At 47.6% G+C, this 20,294-nt stretch overlaps 1 protein-coding gene and 1 long non-coding RNA gene across 2 annotated transcripts; one reads left to right on the top strand and one right to left on the bottom strand.

Moving 5' to 3' along the window:
• Positions 1-531: 531 nt before the first annotated feature.
• On the bottom strand, positions 532-15,552 carry Trim35 (tripartite motif containing 35). The gene is made up of 6 exons (XM_021182292.2): positions 15,033-15,552; positions 9,075-9,170; positions 8,136-8,366; positions 4,937-4,959; positions 4,053-4,171; positions 532-3,246 (listed from the first exon to the last, which is right to left on the bottom strand). Exons 1-6 carry the CDS (start codon positions 15,510-15,512, stop codon positions 2,645-2,647), a joined length of 1,551 nt encoding a protein of 516 aa, XP_021037951.1. The 5' UTR covers positions 15,513-15,552; the 3' UTR covers positions 532-2,644.
• LOC110309558 lies at positions 15,537-16,999 on the top strand. The gene is made up of 3 exons (XR_002379714.2): positions 15,537-15,773; positions 16,448-16,632; positions 16,821-16,999. It is a non-coding gene; the product is annotated as an uncharacterized LOC110309558 (long non-coding RNA).
• The last annotated feature ends 3,295 nt before the right edge of the window (positions 17,000-20,294 follow it).

Raw genomic sequence — 20,294 nt, 5'->3', positions numbered from 1 at the left:
GCCCAAGGCCTTGAGGATAAGCAACACAAGAAATAGGCAAACGCGCTGGATATCACAAATTTAAACTTCTGAATACCAAGGGACATCATTAAGACATTAAGGAGGCTGGAGAAATGGCTCAGCAGTTAAGACCATTTGCTGTTCTTCCAAAGGAACCCGGTTCATTTCCCAGCACCCATACCAGGTAGCTCACAATAGCCTGTAATTCTAGCTCCAAGGAACCTGATGGCCTCTTCTGGCCTCTACAGGTACTTGTACACATACACATGCATATAAATACATTTAAAAAGATTACTTCTCATATCTGTATGGATGTATGTATATGCATGCATGAAGGCACCAGGTGTTAGAGCTCCTAGAGCTGTAACTACAAGTGTTTGTCAGCTATCCAATAGAGGTGCTGGGAATTGAATTCAGGACTTCTGGAAGAGCAGAAGTGATCTCAACCAATGAGACATCTCTCACTCCCTAAAAAAATAAAATAAAATAAAAAAATAAAAAAATGTAAAGACAATAAAAAAAACAACTCACTGAATTAGGAGGAAAATTTTTATAAGTGATTTATCTGACACAAAGGAACTTTTATCTAGAATGCATAACAAACTTGTAAAACTTCATAATAAAAGGTCAGACAACCCAATGGGCAAACACCCTGAAGCCTCTGAAGCAGATACACAGCAAACATGAGGAAAGATGCTCCCCAGCCGTCAGAGACAGCAACTACAGGGCAAATGAGACCTACCCCAGCTTCCTCAGCTTAGAGGGCAGAGAGAATTCGTTACAAACCAGCCCTCACCTGCTGCCAGTGGGAGTAGAAAATGGGACGGCTCTCTTAGAAACAGCTTGGCAAGTCCCCAAAGGGCTTAAAATAATTATCATATGACCTGGAAAACAGACTCCAAGGTATATGACAGAAAATCAAGAGACACGGCCACACAAAACTTGCACACAAATTTCATAGCAGCAGAACTCATAACAGCTAAACACACTGCAACAAGCCAAATGTCCATCAACTAACAAGTTGCACAGCACATTCACTGCACACAATGGAATCTTACAATGGGAAGGACAGGTCAGGTACAAGTTACACTAGGAATTTGTGTTTACAAAAGCTCTGAAAGAAACATGTCAGTTGTGGGGTAAGTCAAAGTTTTCTAAAAGAGTCTAGGTCATTGAAATTACCCTATTTAAGAGTTAAGGTGAAAATTAAAAAGAAAGAAAAAACTTTTAAAAACTTATTATAACAGTAATTTCAGAGAGTTTCTTCTAGAGAAACCAAACACATACATTGCACCAGGCGCACCTTTCACATCCGTGGTGCCCAAGCATCTGACACTCACAAGCTGGCTTGCCAGCACTGTCCCTGCTCCCGGCCTGGCCTGCACCAGTGTTTCTTCTGTGTCTCCACTTGTTAGATAATCCACAAGTGCACATGACCCATTTAAAGCCAATTAGTGGGTAATCGGTGTGGTTTAAACCAAGTCTTATGTAATGAGGGGTGCAGGCTGAAATTGGGATGCTAGGTCCTAGGTCTTGACTATGACAGGGCACCCCTGAGATGGTATTTTTTTCCTTACAACACCTCTTGGGATTTGGTTAGTTGGCAATTAGACTCCATCTATAGGCATGACTGAGAAAGAAAAGGCAGAGGGGCACATAAAGAAAGGAAAGGGGTGAAATCTGCAGAGAGCAGAGCAAGGACAGGCAGGTGGAAGTCAATGAATACAAGGCCAGCAAGGACAGGACTGGTCTCCCAGACTAACAGTCACTAACTGAAGCAGCATTCTCTGAGGCTCCTTCTCATACCTTCCTCCAGTGATTTCCAAGGACTAGTGTCAAATCACAGATGTGGAAACACAGGCTTAAAAAGTGTTCTAGAAAACTGGACAATTCCAGAGGAAACTTTCAAAGCATGAGATGACCAACCAGTGTCGATTCTGTGCCGACAGACTGAGTAGCAAAGTGGGGCTCCTGTTCCAACCCAGCACCAGCTGTCTTCTCACTCACTGCATTCTGGTGCTTTGGCCTCTATGCCACTAACTTGAAGCTGGTCAGTCCTTAACCACTGACAAAGGCCCTGGAGCTGCCTTTCCTGGGACACCCACAACTCTGAGCTGTATTCCAGAGTACCTTACACCCTACAGTGTTCCCACAGAGAGTGTCAAGGACAATCCTGTCCTAGGAACCAACACAGGGACTCCTGGTTCAGACCAGATGCTAAAGCCATGCATGCTCAGTTAGGCTGGCCAATACCTAACTTGTCCTACTGGGGTAGGAGAGCCTAGGTGAGGCTTTGCCCACTCTTGTCTCAAACCATCCTGGGGCTTCCCTGTGTGGCCTGACAAGGACCTCTTCCTGGGAAACATAAATGACAAATAGACTGAATAAGAGGCATCTCCTGATAGGCTGGCTTCATCATCTCTAAAAATAGTCTACACCTACATTATAATGCCATCCTACAAAGAAAACAGTATACCAGCAATCCAAGAACAGAAAACGCACATCCTGAAGGTAGCATGACTATAGACAGAGCCTAGGCCCAGCCAAGCACCTCCTGGGTGGCTCCTAACTTTGGAGCTACAGAAAAGCTAAGACAGGATATAGTATGCTGCATGTGTCAGGGGTGGGATGCCAACTACGCAGCTCAGATGTCCAGCTCTTCTTTGATGGAGACACGCAGGTGGCAGATACGCAGAGGTTCCGGGGGACCGTCACCTCGAGAGGCTCCCAGGTAGAAGTAGGGCCTCACCTCCCCAAAGTGGGCATGGAAGGTATACAGATGGCAGTGGCGCTCAGAGTCATAGAAGGATAGCTCACCCTCCTCACACTCCAGCTCCACACGCAGACGGCGCGGCATGGCCTGGACCAGAGGGGCTGTGGCGGTGTCGGAAGTCATGCAGTGGTCTCCATCCACACCCTGCGTGCGGCACAGGTACCAGAAGCCTGAGCGTGTATCATGGTAGCAGCTGTGTGAATGGCCTTCACCACCTACATCAGCCTGAGCCTGGGCCTGTGCATGTGCCTGCACCCGCACCACGCCCACTCGCCAGGTTGGCAGGCCACCCACATCCACCTCCCAAGAGTGGGAGCCCTTGGAGAACACTTGAGAGCCCAGCAGGCAGGGTGCCGAGGAGAAGCGCTCTGGATTCTCCACTTGCACGCGGTAACCATGGTTGATGACACTCGTGAGGTCATCGGCCACTTTGAGCCAGCCAGCAGCTGTGTTGGGGTCCAAGCTGAAGGGCACTGGGGACAGAGAGAGAAGAGAGAGTCAGCAAACTGGACACCCTTCTTCTGCCAGGCTGGCTGAGGTCCCACATACCCTACCACATGCAAGGAGCTGCCCTGGGTTGTTGGGGGTAGTATAGGCCAAACTACCCCCACCCCCAAAAAGATATTTGTAAGTCCCAAACACTAGTACTTCAGGATATAACCTTACTTAGAAATGGATTAGAGATAGGCACAGAGAGAGACAGAGAGAGAAAAAAGGGAGCACAAGTGAGAGAATATATGTCATTTAACCAACCAAGGCAGGGGCCAGTTGGGCAGTTACAACCAAGGATACCCAAGCAATGCAGCAAATGCCAAGGTCTAAGGGCCTTCCCACAGATCAGAGGAGCACGGTTTTGACTATTTCCTGGGAATGAGCTTTTAGCCATCAAGAATATGGGAACAAATTTTGGTCATTTAAGCCAATTTATGGTTCTCTGTTACGGCAGCCAAGGAGACTAACATAGGCAGGGACTATGAAGCAGGAAGGTTTATACACTCCCAGGACACCTAAGATGATCAAGTAACATTCCACTGGGTTGATGCCACTTCTGGGTATAAAACCAGGGCACACTGGCAGGACAGAGTTGGATCTTTCATCATGACTGTTAGACTTATGACGACAGAAAGAAGAGTTAGCCTTTCTCAAGAGGGTCAGAGCAGGAAGGCCCTTGGCCCCGCCTAGAAAGGGCTGCAGAGAGAGCAGCTGAGACGCTTGGCCAGGCCTGTGTAGCACAGGATGGTTTCCATTCTCCTGGAGCATGGTGCTGCAATGTCCTTACCAGACTCAACGGATCCAAGCATTTTCTTCCAGACTCGGTACTGCAGGGACTCCAGATACTTGCATGCATCCATTAGCAAGCCAGGCTGGAGAGGCGCTGGCTCCACAGTGCAGAAGAGCCTGGTAAAGGAAGGCTGGGCATTGGATGGGGCCATGACCCCTGGCTGCATTTACTACAAGCAGGGAACAGGACTGCTTCCCTTATCTCCAATCTAAGTTTCCTGGACAGCTGTCCCAAAGCAGGAGCCCACTGGGCTGCCACAGCCCTTCAGGATTCAGCAGGAAGGTTCAATCCTGAATAGCTGGGAGACACACAGGGAGGTTCTCCAAACTAGCTGCTGCCATCCTCATGGATAGAAGTCACACTTAGGCTCAGGAGAGGTCCAAGCTGGGCCTTAATCGTGCTTGAATTCAAAAGAGCCATGGTGTTACATGGCCTTTGCCGAGCTCCCACAGAGACTGGGAACTCATCACATCAGCCCAGAGCACTTACTCTCATCTTGACAGGGCACAACTCTTCCTTACCCATCCTGGAGAGCCCAGCAAGCATCCACCCACAGCAAAGCATGCCAACGCTCTTTCCCAGAGGTAGGAAGCCAGCCAAAAACCAAGCCTGTTGACGACTGAGAAACATGAGTCATGTGCCTGGTGCTGTCAATCCCTGTGGAGAGGATCAACCCTCTATGTTCCGAAACAACTCTCTGTCTCCATGCCAACCAGAACTGGAATGCCTTTAAAGCGCTCCCCTTGGCTGGCCTCTACAGCTCCCTCCAGATTCCACCCAGTTGGATGCACTACCTGCCTAGCCCTTCCGCCACTGGACAGTGAAGGCCTGGCTTTCTATCTATTTACCCTTTCCCATCCCCATTGGCTTTCCCAACTTACCGGCGTTTTCGGCTCTTGTGTTTCTGGAAAGAGAAAAAAAAGCAGAGACAAAGACTAAGAAACTGCAGGTAATTGCTGACCAAGAATTGCCAGATACCCCACACTCATGGATGAGAAGAACTGACATCATCCGGCTGTCACATACCCCATGGGGATCTCATCTCAGATTCCGAGTGCCCCACCCCCACCCCGTTGGAAGTCCCATGGTGAGGATGCAGCCATTGGAGGGAGACCTTGCTCAGTCTACACAAGGCCTTGGTCCTTCTTTGGCAAAACTTAAAACCGATCCTCAAGTTCAGATGGAGTTTCAGGAAATGCTGAATAAAAGCAACCTTGAAAACCACCAAGCTGGAGGACTCATACTCCCAAACTTCACGCTTGCTGCACAAGCTGCTGTGGTGGAGATATCGGGAGTAATGAGGACAGGAGTGACAGTCTAGATAACGCTGGAGTTTCTACAGGACCAAGGTAAGTTAACAGAACTGTCTTCTCAGCGAACATGTCGGTACAACCAAAACGGGGAAAGCCTCTGCCTTGTGTCTGATTCAAAACAAAAACAAAAACAAAAACAAAAATACCCTTAAAATACATGTAAGATCTAAATGCAAAGCTAAGATGGAAGAGATAAGAGTCATACTGGAACCGGCGCACGCCTTTAATCCCAGCACTCAGGAGGCAGAGGCAGGTGGATTTCTGAGTTCGAGGCCAGCCTGGTCTACAAAGTGAGTGCCAGGACAGCCAGAGCTATAAAGAGAAACCTTGTCTCAAAAAAACAAACAAACAAAAAAAAGAGTCATACTGGAGCAGAAAAGAAACGAACTCTCACAACTAAACAATGAACAGACAACCCTACTGAAAACTGGATAGATGGGCTGGTGAGATGGCTCAGTGGGTAAGAGCGCCCGACTGCTCTTCCAAAGGTCCAGAGTTCAAATCCCAGCAACCACATGGTAGCTAACAATCATCCGTAATGAGATCTGGCGCCCTCTTCTGGAGTGTCTGAAGACAGCTACAGTGTACTTACATATAATAAATAAATAAATCTTAAAAAAAAAAAAAAAACTGGATAGCTGGGCATGTTAGCACATGTCTCTAGTTCCTGCACTCGGGAGGCAGAGGCAGGTGTTCTGAGTTCGAGGCCAGCCTGATACAGAGTAAATTCCAGGACAGTCAGGGCTACACAGAGAAACCAGGGAAACCCAACCAACCAATCAAACAAAAAAACAAAAAAACAAAACAAAAAAAAAGGAAGGAAAAAAACTGTATAAAGAAATTAAACAGACATCTTAAGCAAGAACTAGTAATGTCCACAAAGCCACTGAAAAGACAGATGCCCAGTGTCATCAGCTATCCAGAGAGTGCACACTGGAAGCACAATGAGACCCAAGTCACTCACAAGGAAAGCTATGGAGAAAAGAAGTGGCTAAGAGGTACAGGAACTTGACACCCAGACTCTGCTGGTGGGAAGACAAAATAGCGTAGCTACTTTGGTAAAACTGCCTAGCAGCCCTTGATGGGTTAAAGCAGAATTATCAAGTAATCCAGAAATCCCTTGGGTACACATCGAAAAGTTCATGTCCACACAAATCCAGTACACACACGCTTAGAGTCTTACTGCCCATGAACGGCAAAAGCAGAAGTAACTCAAGTGAGAATGGAAGGCCAACTGACAGGTAAAAACCGCCATGCGCGAGCGAAACACTCGCCATCAAAGGGAGCTGACTGATAAACTAGCTGTCAAGTCTGGGAAACTGCTCTGCAAGGAAGGAAAACATCAGTAACGGGAAGAAAGACAATGAATCATGTTTTTAAAGGAAGAACAGAATTCCTTTCCTGTGCACTCGTGTGTGTGTGTGTGTGTGTGTGTGTGTGTGTGCAGGTCCATGCATTAATACATATGTCTCATGGGGCCAGAGGTAAACCACAGCTTATTCCTGCCTTGTTCTTTAGTACAGTGTATTTCACTGCCCTGGATTGTACCAAGCAGGCCAGGCTGGCGGGCCACTTAGCGGCTTTTTTTGGTTGGCTGGTTAGTTGGTTGTTCTCAACTCCTGAATGAAATAGACAAATTGTGTAATAATTTCAGCTTAAAAACAAACAGAGTGAGCCACCATGCTCAGCTTACTTTCTGTGGCGTCTAGGGATCAGACTGGCTCCTCACACTTGTAAGGTAAGTACTGCACAGGCTGAGCCAGCTCCTCAGCCTGAAAGCATTCGAGAAAGAAGGCAGAGTGCAATCCTGTACCCTCACACCCATCCCCCAACTAAAGAAAAGATAAAAGATACCCCAGTGAGAGTACCTGTCATTCACAAAGCCTAGGCTACAGATCCAGCACTGCACAGGGAGGGAGGGAGGGAGGGAGGGAGGGAGGGAGAAAAGCAAGAAAGACAGAGGAGAAAGCAAACAACAAAGCAACAAATAAACAAAACAAACAACAACAACAACAATGGAGCCAGCTAAATGGCTCAGCAGGTTAAGGTGCTTGCTGTCAAGCTTAGCAACTTCAGTTTGGTCTGTGGGACCCATGTGGTAAAAGAAGACTGACTGACTTCCATATAGGCACTCTGCAATGTGTACCCATAGGGACAGTTTGAAATGGCCCCCATAGGTCCATAGAGAGGGGCATTATAGGAGGTGTGACCTTCTTGGAGGAAGTGTGTCACAGGGGGATGAAGCTCAAGCCAGACCCAGTGGCTCACTCTCTCTTCCTGCTGCCTGCTGATCCAGATGTAGAACTCTCAACTCCCTCTCCAGCACCATGTCTGCTTGTGTGCTGCCATGCTTCCCACCATAATGATAATGGATTAAGCCTCTGAACTGTAAGCCAGCCCCAATTAGGCATTTTCCTTTATAAGAGTTGCTGTGGTAATGGTGTCTCTTCATAGCAAATGAACCCTAAGACACTCATCTACAGTAAATAAATAAAAATGTAATAAAAAATTTAAAGCTTAAAGTATGACACAATTTGACTATTTCATTAGAGATAGAGAGACAACCAACCAAAGAATAAGAAAGCAGCACCAGTAAGGGGTGGAGGTGAAGGTAAGAGGGTATTCTCAACCGCCAAGCCTTGCTCTGCCACAAGGCATGCCAATAAGGCCTCCATCATCACAGAAAGACTGTTGAACATGGTCTGTGGTCTGAGCTGCTGGCCCCTGCCCCTGACCCCACCCTCAGTTCACACGACGAGCCTCTTACCATGAGGAAGGTCATGTCATCCTCCTTCATCTCCATCTGCAGACGCTCAATCTCCCGAGCCAGCGCCTCGGTCTGTTCTGCCAGCTGCTTCATCTTCTCCTCAGCCTGCAGGTGCTTCTTTCTGCTCTCTTCCTTCATGGCATCCAAGGTGGCCTGTTCCTCCACCCGCAGGAAATCACGGAGCTTGTCAAACTCATCCCGGATGCGGCCTTCCAGCCAAGTCGTTTGCACCTGCACCAGAGCAGGGAGAAGCGAGCAAGGTCAGATGTAATGGCTTTGGGACGCCCCAGCTGGGGACCACGTTCAGCAAAGCAACTCAATGCTCTAGGTGTGACATGAAGAGCCCCAAAGACAGAGATGGGTGGGCCAATGCCAGGTATTCATCCTCCCTCCCCTCTCGGTCCTCCCAGGCTTCCCACCTGGCCCAGCCATGTTGAGGTTTGGTCTTTTGCTATTATAATGCTAAATACTGCCCCCTCACAAGGCCTGGTTGACCCCAGGGCCGAGATAATCAGTACCCAGACCTGATTGACTCTGTAACCTTGTCCCCCAAGTTATCCCTGATTGGTGAATAAAGATGCCAATAGCCTGTAGCTGGGCAAAAGAGAGAGGCGGGTGTTTTGGGTTCCTGGCCTCAGGGTTAAAGGAAGAGACCACGAGAAAGGAGAAATAGAAGACAGTCTTAGGGTAGACACATGAAAACATGGCCATGAGAACTGGCCAACTGGAGCTAAGAGCTGCCCAGATGGAACACTGCAAATTATAACTCAGGGTTATTGATGGGAAGTAAACTCTCATAGCTAGGGTAGTTAGCTACCCAGCTTTAGTGCTAATTAAAGCTTATTATAAATATAGAAGTTGTGCATCTTTTATCTGGGAACTGAATAACCAAAGGTGGGGCAGAAACCTCTACTGAGATTAAATACAAAGCAATCTCACCTCGTTGTGCTTGGCAATGGCCTCATAGGTGCGCCTCAGGGCCCAGAAGGCCTTGGCTTTCTCTCGCAATACATGCTCCATGTTCTTACACTTGGCCTAATGTGGGGAATACAGGACAAATTAGAACTGGAGTCCGACCACAAGCCAGTGTGCTCCAAGTGCTGTTCAGCATAGCCCCAACCTTGAACTGCACTGCTTCCCACCTCGGGGTCTCTAACCCAGCCCTGGAGAGGAGACACCTGGTGCAGGTGGGGAGCAGGGCTCAGGGGTTCCAGAAGGAGCTCTGCCCAACTGGCCACAGTACAGCAGAGAACAGCAAGCTCCAGCTGATGTCTGCTCCTAGAAGGCTAGACCTGTGGGGATACCATCAAGATGCCATGGCCACTGGTTCACTCTGGAGTCTTCCCAACTGGACTCTTCTACAGCCTTTATGAAAAGGGTTGTCAGTGTGGGCTGTTGCAGTCATTTCCCAAGTGGTAAAATATTCAAATGAAATTTCACCTAAACATGGCTCCACATCCACCTTTTCCCGATAATGGTGCTAGGACAAGAAACACAGCAAACTCACCTTTTTTTTTCCTATTTGTTTTACTTTCTGACATGGGGCTTACATGGAGCACAGGCTAGCCTAAACTCACTAAGTGGCCAAGCTCTTCTAGAACCCACGGTGATCCTTCTGTCAAGTGGTGGGCTCATGGGCATAAGCAATCACACCCAACTCTTGTCCTTCCTACTTTTTTGGGGGGGTGGGCGGTCCAGACGTACTCTGTGGCATGCATGGGCCCACATGCTCTTGAAAGCTGTGTAGGTCGGTGTTCCACTCTTTTCATTCCCATCACAATCTGTCATATTGTCTTTTTAGAGACTTTCACCATTATCCCTTCCCTTTCTCTCCAAGCCTTCTTGCTTCCTTTCAAATTCATAGCCCTTCTCACATATCATATGCATACACTTATATACACATATCATCATATGCATACACTTATATACACATATCATATGCATACACCTATATACACATATCATCATATGCATACACTTATATACACATATATCATATGCATATACTTATATACACATATCATCATATGCATACACTTATATACACATATCATCATATGCATACACTTATATACACATATCATCATATGCATACTTATATACACATAATCTCCTAAGTAACCCTGCTCAGTCTGTGCACCATTGCTTGTAAATGTGCTGTTCAGGGGTGGATATTTGGTATTGGATAACCAGCTGGTGTGCTCTTCCCCAGGGAACTACACCCCCACCACATCAGCTGCCTATAGTTCTCTGTGCAGGGCTGCTGCTCCGTGATCTTCCCCCATCCACTCTGGAATGCCCACTCATGCTGCCCCTGTTGAGCCCATGCTCAGGCAGTCATTGGCGAGACATGGGGTTCACTCTTGACAATCCCAGGAGACAGAGCCACAGCCAACTCACTGATTGTCTGGCTTTTCCTCGATGTCCCCTGAGCCTTAGTCTACCATAATCCAGACAAAGTACCTCATTAAATCTAGAGCTAGGCCAGCACCCAGCAATTCCTAAGAACCTCCTTATTCTGCCCCATCTGTGCAGAGCTAAAGTTCAGGTAATCCTGTGAGCTCACTTTTTATGTTAGCATCAGAACTTGAGCCAAGCACTCAGTAAGCACTTACCCATTTAGCCATCTATCTTGCATCCTGCTTAATTTTAAAAAATAAAATCACTTTTGTTTTAATGAACACACATAAATATCAACTTAAGGAAGGTGCTCAAACACTTGGTTTTTTGAAGATTTTTATTTTATGTGTGTTTTTCCTGCATGTGTCTGTGAAGTGCGTTTGTGGCTTGTGCCCAGTGCCCGGAAGAGAATGTTAGATTCCTTGGTACTGGAGTTTCAGACTGTTGTGAGCTGCCATGGAGGTGCCGGGAACAAGACTCGAGTCGTCTGTAAGGGCAGCCAGTGCTCTTAACCGCCTGGGCAACTCTCCATCCCTCAGTGCTTTTACGTTTTTGATTGTCGCTGCTAAGCTGGAATCCGGAAGAAACACTTTTGAGTTTTAGGTTGGGTTCTGACTCCTTTTGCAGCCATGGCCTATTAACTTCTCTCTACTTTTATCCTTTCCTCTCTACATTCCATAAATGTGCTATAGACTTTTCCAGAAACAAATCCACTGTTAATTACAATGGAGACCTCCGTCCACTGAGCACTCGCTATGCCCCCCCCCCCCCCCCCCCCCCCCCCCCCCGCTGTCTGCACTCATCCGCACACTGTGGGTCACTTCATTACCACATTTGTTCTCTCCAGTAAGTACATTAGAGGCCACTCCAGAGAAGGGAACCGGAAGTGCACAGGGGAAGGACCCTGCTCCCTCCAAGAGTGTGAATCTCAATTTGGATTAAGGTTGACAGAAAAGTCACAACTCTTTACCAAGGACAAAGATTTCATTTTACCAATGCAAACAACCTCAAACTAACCGGCTAGAATGACCCTGATTCTAGCTTTACTGAGACGCCGGCTAGAATGACCCTGATTCTAGCTTTACTGAGACGCGGTATGTCAACTTCTTTGGTCACTGCTTATATGAAGAACTTTATCCGTATACACATAGGCAATAGCACATCGAAGCCATACTGCTGGCATACCTTTCCCTTTGAGAAGAAACGTGGGGTTGGGGAGGCGAGTCAGTCAGTAAAGTGTGTGTTCTCCAAGTAGGAGAACCTCAATTCTGGTCCTGAGCACCCACATACCTGTAGTCTCAGCTCTAGATCCCTGGAGTTCAATGGCCAAACCTAGCTCAAAATGGAGATTCAGATCTAGTGTGAGGCCCGGTGTCAAAATTTAAAGAGAGAAAGAGATCAAGGAAAGGCTGACCTTGCCCACCTCTAGCCCATGCATACATACACACACCACAACCCCATTAACACACACACACACACAAAATGTGTGTCTATGCAAACCTGTGACCACTCCACTTGAGGACTTCCTCCGGTCCCTCTGAGCATTCAGGTTTTTTTCTTGAGCTCTGGATTGATCCGCTATGACATGTTCCAAAATCTTGTCACCCTTCCTTCCATCAGGTCCCACTGCATCAGGACAAAGTCCCAGCTCATCACCCCCCGCCTCAGTGTCCCATGAATGTGTCTGCCGCCGTAGTGATAGAAAAATGAACACACACAACCTTTATTACTTTTGCAGGACTGTGAACCACAAACCCAACAGGACAACCAGAGAAAAGAATTCTTAATTTTGCTGCTCTGAAAGTGTCAGCTGCGTCCCTCACGGGGTGGGAGTATGGGGGGTGGGGTGGGGTGGGACAGAGGTGGCCAAGAAGCAGAGACAGGAGCTTTAGGACACAGCCTCTAAGAACAGTTCCACAAACTGCCTTCCTCAAGCTAGGCCCTGTCTCCTACCTTACCACCTCCTCAGGAGGCCATCAAGTGATGAACCAGGATTCACTGACAGGGTCAGGGTCCCATTCTTGGAACACCTGTAGGCACTCAAGAAGTTGTATTTTACTGCCACAGTCAAGATTAACCCTCATACAGCTTTAGGGGTCCTGCGGACAGTAAATTTTGTTAATACCTCAGGGCACCTAACACAGAGTAAGAAATCCTCAGAGATTATTGCTGCTGGGTTATCAACATGGAGGCCAAAGGGATCTTTCTAAGCACCCAGCTTTGGGATTCCTGAGGGTACCCAGCAGGGCCAAGCTTAGTCTAACAATCTCACCATTCTTACCTGACAGTGGGTCATCCTACGCTGCCTGCTCCCTTAACAAGCCACACCCATCTCCAACCACACTGAACCAGCTTATCTAATGACTGCCTCACCAACTCCTCTGAAATGTCGACTACTGCAAACAGTGTTCTTGTTTGGTTTCTGCTGCCATGACAACCAAAAAGCAACTCTGGGAAGAAAGGGTCTATTACAGCTTAGATTTCCCAGTCATACTCCACCACTGAGGGATATCAGGGCAGGAAATCAAGCAAAACTAATGTAGAAATTATGGAAATAATGGAGGTATGCTGTCTATAAGACATCCCCTCTGATTGGTATGGAAGAGCCCACGTTGGCCTTACACTACCCAGGTAGGACCAATGTACTGGGCCCTCCCACATCCATCACCAATCTAGACAATCTCTCTGACTGGCTGGTCCATTCGGGGCAATCCTACAACTGAAATCCCCTCAGACGACCCTAGGCTGTGTCAAGATGAAATTGAGTAGAACAGAGGGGCTGTCTTACGGACTTAAGCAGCTGTAATATCTAGAACAGGGTGTGAGAATCAAAGGGGTTCTCAGGATGTTTATTTCACACATGAATACATGAAGAGGCCACACTGCATCTGGCTGAACACACAGCCTGAGGACTCCTGGGATCTTTCAGATCAGCCCCTCTCCCTGTTCTTCAAGGCTCACTCACACTGAGCACCCACTGGCCTCGCACCACCATTCTAAGATGCAGAATAAGACTTCGGCCTCCTGGCCTCACCTGGTGTCCAAAGCTTCCTCTCTTCTAGAATCTTCTATATGCTGCTGCATCTTCTTGCAAAAACCTCCCCTCACCTCCTTCACCTGGTTAATGCCTCTAGGCTCTTTAGATTTTTGCTAGAAGCTCCCAGAGAGTGGGAATTATGACCACCTATCTCATTTCCAGTGTCCCTCGGACCTCCTAATCAAAACGAGGCAGCCAGCAAGAACAGAAGGCAGTCTCCAGGCCCACACGCTCTCTGTCCCCTGGCTCACAGGCCTTCGGATGATGTTTTACCCCATTCTGAGGACCCATGCTAATCAGTACCTTTGCAAGCCCAGGGGAATTCGAACCAGGACCCAAACTTCTAGGCTGTCTACTTCAGCTATGCCAAATAAGAGATCTAGCACTAATGAACGAAGGATCAGGCACTATGAACCACTACTGAGCTAATATGATGGATAACTGGAGGAACATGGATGTAGACAGCACCCATCTGCTCTGCCTCCAATCTGTATGGAGCCGCCATCAAACTGCTGATTCTCAAAAAAAAAAAAAGACATTTCACCAAGTGGAGAAAGGGCGTCTGAAGATCAGGCACAGCGGGCTCTTACAGTACCTCCTTTTCACTATGTCAGGCTTGCTAGTGGCTAACCCTGGGCCCTCCCAACTGTGGGTCTGACCCATGTGTTAGTGGCTGATGAAACAAATCTAGCTGTTTCAGTACATCAGTGATTTTAAAAGAGAAAAGTAACAAGACACTGCCAGAGTCAAATGGACATTTCAGAAACCCTTTAAAAAAGAAAAATCAGTCGATATGTCAGTATGAGTGTTTTGGGAAGCAATGAAGCATGCATAGCTAAGCGATTAGGTGAAATTGTTATCGAAAATATCTGACCTTTTTTTTTTTTTCTGTTTTAGAACAAAGACTTTTTCACTGGGCCTGATGGTACAGGCCTGCAATCTCAGCCACTCGAAAGGCTGAGGCAAGCAAAGAAAAGTTCAAGGCCATCCTGGCTAATTTAAGCACTTGGCTCGAAATCAAAAGTAGGCTTGGGGTGCAGCTGCGAGGTAAAGTACTTTCCTAGGGTGATCTCCTACAGCCCCGACACCCACCCTTCCCCGCCATGCTAGTTTTGCTGTGTCAGCTGCTCTTGGTTTAATTATAGCCACTGGAACTCCAGATATTTGGATACTAAGAGTAAGAGGAGCAAGGCAGCAGGCCAGCGCCACAGGCCTTTCTTATGGCTCTGTAACCCGTTGGGGCACAGATGGGCTGGGGAAATCTCAAGGCCTTAGAACTCAGCTAGGTCCTGGCCTCTTCCATTTCTAAAATGACCGCACCAAGCCCAAATGTCTGCAGACCATACTATTCCCCATCATTGTTCAGACTGGCCTGGACCGGGTGGCAAGATGGTTGCTTGGCCTGGAGGAGGGGGAGGGGCAGGACGGGGGTCCCCAGGGCGGGCTGGCGCGGTGCTCACCCGGAAGTCTTGCGCAGTGTCCTTGATGGGCTGCACACGATGCTCCTGGTGCCGGGCGTCAGCCTGGCAAGCACAGCACAGCAGCTCCTTGTCCTCCAGGCAGAAGAGCGTGAGCGGGGCACGGTGCGCACGGCAGGGGCGCGGGGACCGGCGACCGGTCCAGCGCGCGCCCTCAGCCTCCTCGCGCAGCAAGGTCTCCACCAGGTTGTTGAGCGTGTGGTTGGTGCGCAGCTCCCCGGGCACCGCTCGTTCCTTGCACACCGGACACGAGGGCGTCGTCTGCACCTCCCAGCAGCCGCTCACGCACCGGCGACAGAAGTTGTGGCCACAGCGCAGAGTCACTGCGTCGCGGAACGGGTCGTAGCACACGGCACACAGCAGCTCCTCTTTGAAGGAGCGCGAAGGCCCCGGGGACACAGAAGGGCCCGGCTCCATCGCAGGAGCAGCCGCCGTCACCACCACCGGTGTCGCCGCCTTCATGCCTAGCCTGCGGGCGTTGTCCCTGCTGAAGATCTGGGAGCTTAAGGCGGCTCCAACCAATCACGGATGGGCTTTGAGGGCGCGGACCCGCCCACTTCCGTCTTGCGCGGGGTCTCCCGGAGGAGGTGTGGTCCACGATCTCCGCTAGCTCCAAGGCGGAAGGATCTGTCGTCCCACCGCAGTTTCGGGATTCCGTTGTCAAATAGGAAGTGAAGCCACGGGCCGCCATCCTTAAGCAATTCCCGCTATCTCAGACTCCTGGTATAGATGGGAAGGGACGTCCATGGCTTAACTCCTGAGCTCCCTAGGTGGGGTCTGAACCTGGGCCCAAAGCAGTAGCGGGGGGTCATGCAGCACTGGGAATGGTTTCTCAAAACCCTCACATAGGTCGTCCGCTGACTTTGGTCGGGCTTACTGCCGCCTCGAGGTAGCGGGAAGACCTGAGGAGTTGAGATTCCCGGCTTCTGGTTGGATAAATGAGTTCCAGTGTAAAATGATGGTCTCCGTGAAAAGGGCGTGTGAGAACGAAATTAATATGGAAGCATGCTCGTGGCTTCTTCATTAAAGTCAGGATGAGAAAGTCGTGATGAACGTGCTTGTAATCTCAGCATTTGGGAGGCTGAGGCAAGAGGATCAAGAGTTTGAAACCAGCCTGGGTTACACAGGGACACTCAAAAAAAAAAAAAAAAAAAAAATCCACTTTGGATTCTTGTCAAGAAAGGCAGGCTGAATGTTCCCAGCTGCCCATCCCTAGTTGATATTTGTAACCTTCCGCTGCTGTCTTCCCCCAACATACACACTAATTTAGCAAGGCACTGCAGATTTGCAAACTCCTTGGGATCATATGAAACACAATTTTAAAAAAAAAAAATTGCACTAGATAAACAATTACAAAAGGCAGTGTGTTTGAGTCTCTTTCCTATTCCTCTTGCCAGAACCACAGACGGGATGGTTTATAAAGAATAGAGTTCCAGAGGCAGGGAAATTCAAGAACTGGGTGGTGCCAGCCTTCCTGCTGCATCTTGATGAGACAGAGTGTCACATGGCCAGACAGGCAAGTGTGCCTGCTCAGATCTCACTTCTTCCTATAAAGGTGGTGTTTATGGGAACGTTCATGCTGGTAAGTTTTGTCAACTTGATGCAAGCTGGAGTCATTTGGAAAGAGGAAACCTGAAGGGAGAAAACATCTTATGGAGGAAACCATCCATAAGATGGTCCTGTGGGAGGCTTGATTGATTTGGGAAGGCCTAGTCCCCTGTGGGCTGTGTCCCCCCCCCTCCGCCCCCAACGCCCTCCCTCAACCCCCAGGGCAGGTGCTTGTATAAAGAAGCAATCTGAGCAAGCCATGAGGAGCAGCCTGTTAAGCAGTACCCCGTCCATGGTGGCCTCTTCAGTTCCTGCTTCCAGGTTCCTGCTTTGAGTTTCCCTGCCTTGGCATCCCTCAACAGACCATGACCCAGGACGTGTAAGCCAAATAAATCCTTTCCCCACCAGAGGTCTTTTGGCCATGGTTTCTTTCACAGGAATAGAAAGCTAACAAGGACTGGGCTCTGCCCTCATCAGCTCATTCGAAGAACCTCCTCCTACAAGCCTCATTTCAATTAGCAATTCCAATTTAGGGATTGAGTTTCCAAGGCATGAACTTGTGGGTGTCTGCTGAAACCCTGGCAAGAAGGANGGCATGCCTACCTCCCCTTTAGCCTCCCCTCCTCTTTCTCTGTTTAAAGCAGAGATCAGGGAATAAAAGCAAGGATTGTTCAATGGCATGAAAAGGCAAGGTCTTACTATGTGCTGTCTACCAGGAGTCCACTTTACCTGCATGTGTTTAAGTAGCACAAACAAACAAAGAGAAAAGGCGAGTGCTGATTATTAGTAGGGTTCTGTGGATATCAGGTGACAGAAAGTATTGCAGGCAGAAGAAGGCCAGTTCAGCAGGAGAGTTGCTGATAGGATCTTTAAACGCAGGCAGCTGGCGCTGCAGAGTCAGCAGAGCTTATTCATCAGTTGCCAGGGAAACCTGTAAGGAAGAGAGAATAGCCTGATCCTCTCAGTGAAGACTGCGTGGCTTAGACCTTTTCTAAAGCCTGGAGTCTGCATGGGAGGATGAAGGGTGCTTAGCTGCTCTGAATTAAGTCAGGGGGAGTCATCCCTCACGAGTGCTGTACAATACAAGTTATAGAGAGAATCTCATTCTGTATGGAAGAATCACCTGTCAATAAAAATGCTATTAACCTATTAGCTTAGGCAGGAAACAGGGAGGTGGAAGTTCCAGTTCAGAGGAAGGATTCTGGGGAAGAGGAAGAAAGATTCAGCCCCAGACATAGATGAGATAGATGGTCACAAGTAACTGAGGATCAGGTAACCAGTCACATGACAGAACTTGGAATAGAATAACGGGATGATTAAGTTCTAAGCTAGTCAGGGAACGACCCAGAGCATTTGGCCAAGGCATTTGTATGTAAATATATTTAAGACTCAGAGTCCTTATTCCGGAGCTTGGGACTGGGAGGGAAAACATGAGCTTACAGAAAACACACTATAGTAAGTGACTAGGGATATACCAGGGTAGGAAACCACCTGCCTCTGGGTTGCCTGGGCTGCAGACATCTTTGATTCAGTCTGTCATGTGTATCATTTATGATCTTTTAAACTATAAGCACACATAAGTCCCCCAAGGTTAGTTATGAAGCAACTGGTCTTTCTGGTCTTCCCTACCACTTCGGAAAGTGCCAGCGCCACCCTTCTTGTCTGGATAGAAATCAAGATCCTGTCTCAAAAAAACAAAGAAATGAACACAAAAAACTCCTATTGGTCTATGATGGAACTGACCCGAGTCACATATTAGAGACGTCACATAAAAGTTTACATTCTTACTTTTACCTTTTTGCATTTAAAATTTGAAGTTGTATATCATACACAATGTCAAAACACATTAATGATTCTTGGGGGGCGGGGTGTACAGTTGGGCAGTGTCCAGTATTTTTTTGTTGTTGTGCAAAGCCCCATTATCTAGAAAGCTTTTTATCTACACATTAACCAACTCCCCGCTTTCTGCTCCCTAGAAACCTCCGTTGTACTTTTGTCTCTATGTACTCGAGTACTCCAGTTCCCTTTTGTAAGTAGATGGATGCACACTGCATTTACCTTTTGGTGACTAACCTTCAGCTATCACTGAAACATCTCACACATAGACAGATGGTGACAAATGGGGGCACCAGGAAGAGCAGAGCCCCAAGGACACCTCAAGGTTTGTCCCTGCTCCAGTCCATTTCATCATTTCCTCCATTTTTATATAAAGTCCCTTGCACGTTTAAACCACATTCTGTCTATCCCTTGTGCATCACTGAAAGTTGTGTTGCTTCCACTTCCTGGCTGCTCCCAATGTGACTGTGAATACCAGTGTACAGAGACCTCTCTGAGACACTTTTTTGCATTCCTTGCAGTATATGCCCCAGAGTGGAATTACTACTGATATGCATTGCCCCTTAGATTTCTGAGTGACCACCACGCTGGTTTCCATGGGAACATGTTCTGATTGCTTATATCTATTCTGTGCCAACACTTTTTACTTCCTAGGTTTTTTATGTCATTATAGCCATCTTAATGGACTTTTTCTTTTGTTTTTTTTTTGTTGTTGTTGTTGTTGTTGTTGTGGGTTTTGTCTTTTTTTGAAGTTCCCCTAACCATCAGCAATGCTACCCTCTTTTCTATGTTTGTTACTGTTTGGATATTTCCTTTGGAGAGAATCTGAACCTTTTGTTCCCTTTTAGGGGATGACACCTGAGATGCAGTTCATTCAGCCTGGCCTTGAGTTTGCAGTGCAGCCTAAGCTGGCCTCATGCTCCTAATCCTTCTGCCTCATAAGAGCTGAATTATAGAACACATCACCACACCAAGTCTGCCCATTTTTCAATCAGACTATTGGGCTTTTAGTTGATGTATGAGAGTTCTTTGTAAACTTGAGATATTAGCTCCTTCCTTACCAGGTCTATGGCTTGCAGACCCTTCCCTCTGTTCTCTGGGTTGTCATTGTACTCTATTGATTGCGTCCTTTGGCTCCCACACATTAAGTTTGTTTAGTCCAAAGTAACCTGTTTTACTTTTATTGCTTATGTTCTCAGTATTGAGCCCAACCCAAGGCCAGGAAGTGTTTTCTGTTGTCTCCCCTTATTGTTACTTGTTCATTTATTCTGAGTGACATTTGATATAATACACAAATTCATTCTTTTATATGTGGATGTTGGATTTCCTCATCATCATTTACCAAAGAGATGAGCCTTTCTCTGTTGTGTGGTCATAACACATTTGTTGAGACTCATTTGACTGGGTTCATGCGTGGGTTCATTTCTGAAGTCCATCCTATTGGTCTGTGTGTCTGTCTTTGTGCCAGGATCATCTAGTTTATATGTTCGTAGTAGGTTTTAAAATAAAAAAGTGTAGAATTCAGACCTTGTTCTTTTTTTTATTAGGTATTTATTTCATTTATATTTCCAATGCTATCCCAAAAGTCCACCACATACTCCCCCACCTACTCTCACACCCACCCACTCCCACTTCTTGGCCCTGGTGTTCCCCTGAACTGAGGCATATAAAGTTTGCATAACCAATGGGCCTCTCTTTCCACTGATGACCAACTAGGCCATCTCTGATACATATGCAGCTAGAGACACGAGCTCCGGGGGTTACTGGTTAGTTCATATTGTTGTTCCACCTATAGGGTTGCAGATCCCTTTAGCTCCTTGGGTACTTTAGCTCCTCCATTGGGGGCCCTGTGATCCATCC

Source organism: Mus caroli, chromosome 14, assembly GCF_900094665.2.
Source record: "Mus caroli chromosome 14, CAROLI_EIJ_v1.1, whole genome shotgun sequence".
Lineage (NCBI taxonomy): Eukaryota > Metazoa > Chordata > Mammalia > Rodentia > Muridae > Mus > Mus caroli.
The sequence above is the reverse complement of the archived record's forward strand: the minus strand, read 5'-3'. Positions and strand labels throughout refer to the sequence as shown.

Bases quoted from the DNA above. Each gene is read 5' to 3' on its own strand.
- Trim35 (XM_021182292.2), bottom strand. From the start codon at position 15,512: ATGAAGGCGGCGACACCGGTGGTGGTGACGGCGGCTGCTCCTGCGATG. The intron at 9,171-15,032 runs GTGAGCACCGCG...TCCCCACATTAG, and splicing joins ACACTGCGCAAGACTTCCGG to GCCAAGTGTAAGAACATGGA. The intron at 8,367-9,074 runs GTGAGATTGCTT...GCTCTGGTGCAG, and splicing joins CCATTGCCAAGCACAACGAG to GTGCAAACGACTTGGCTGGA.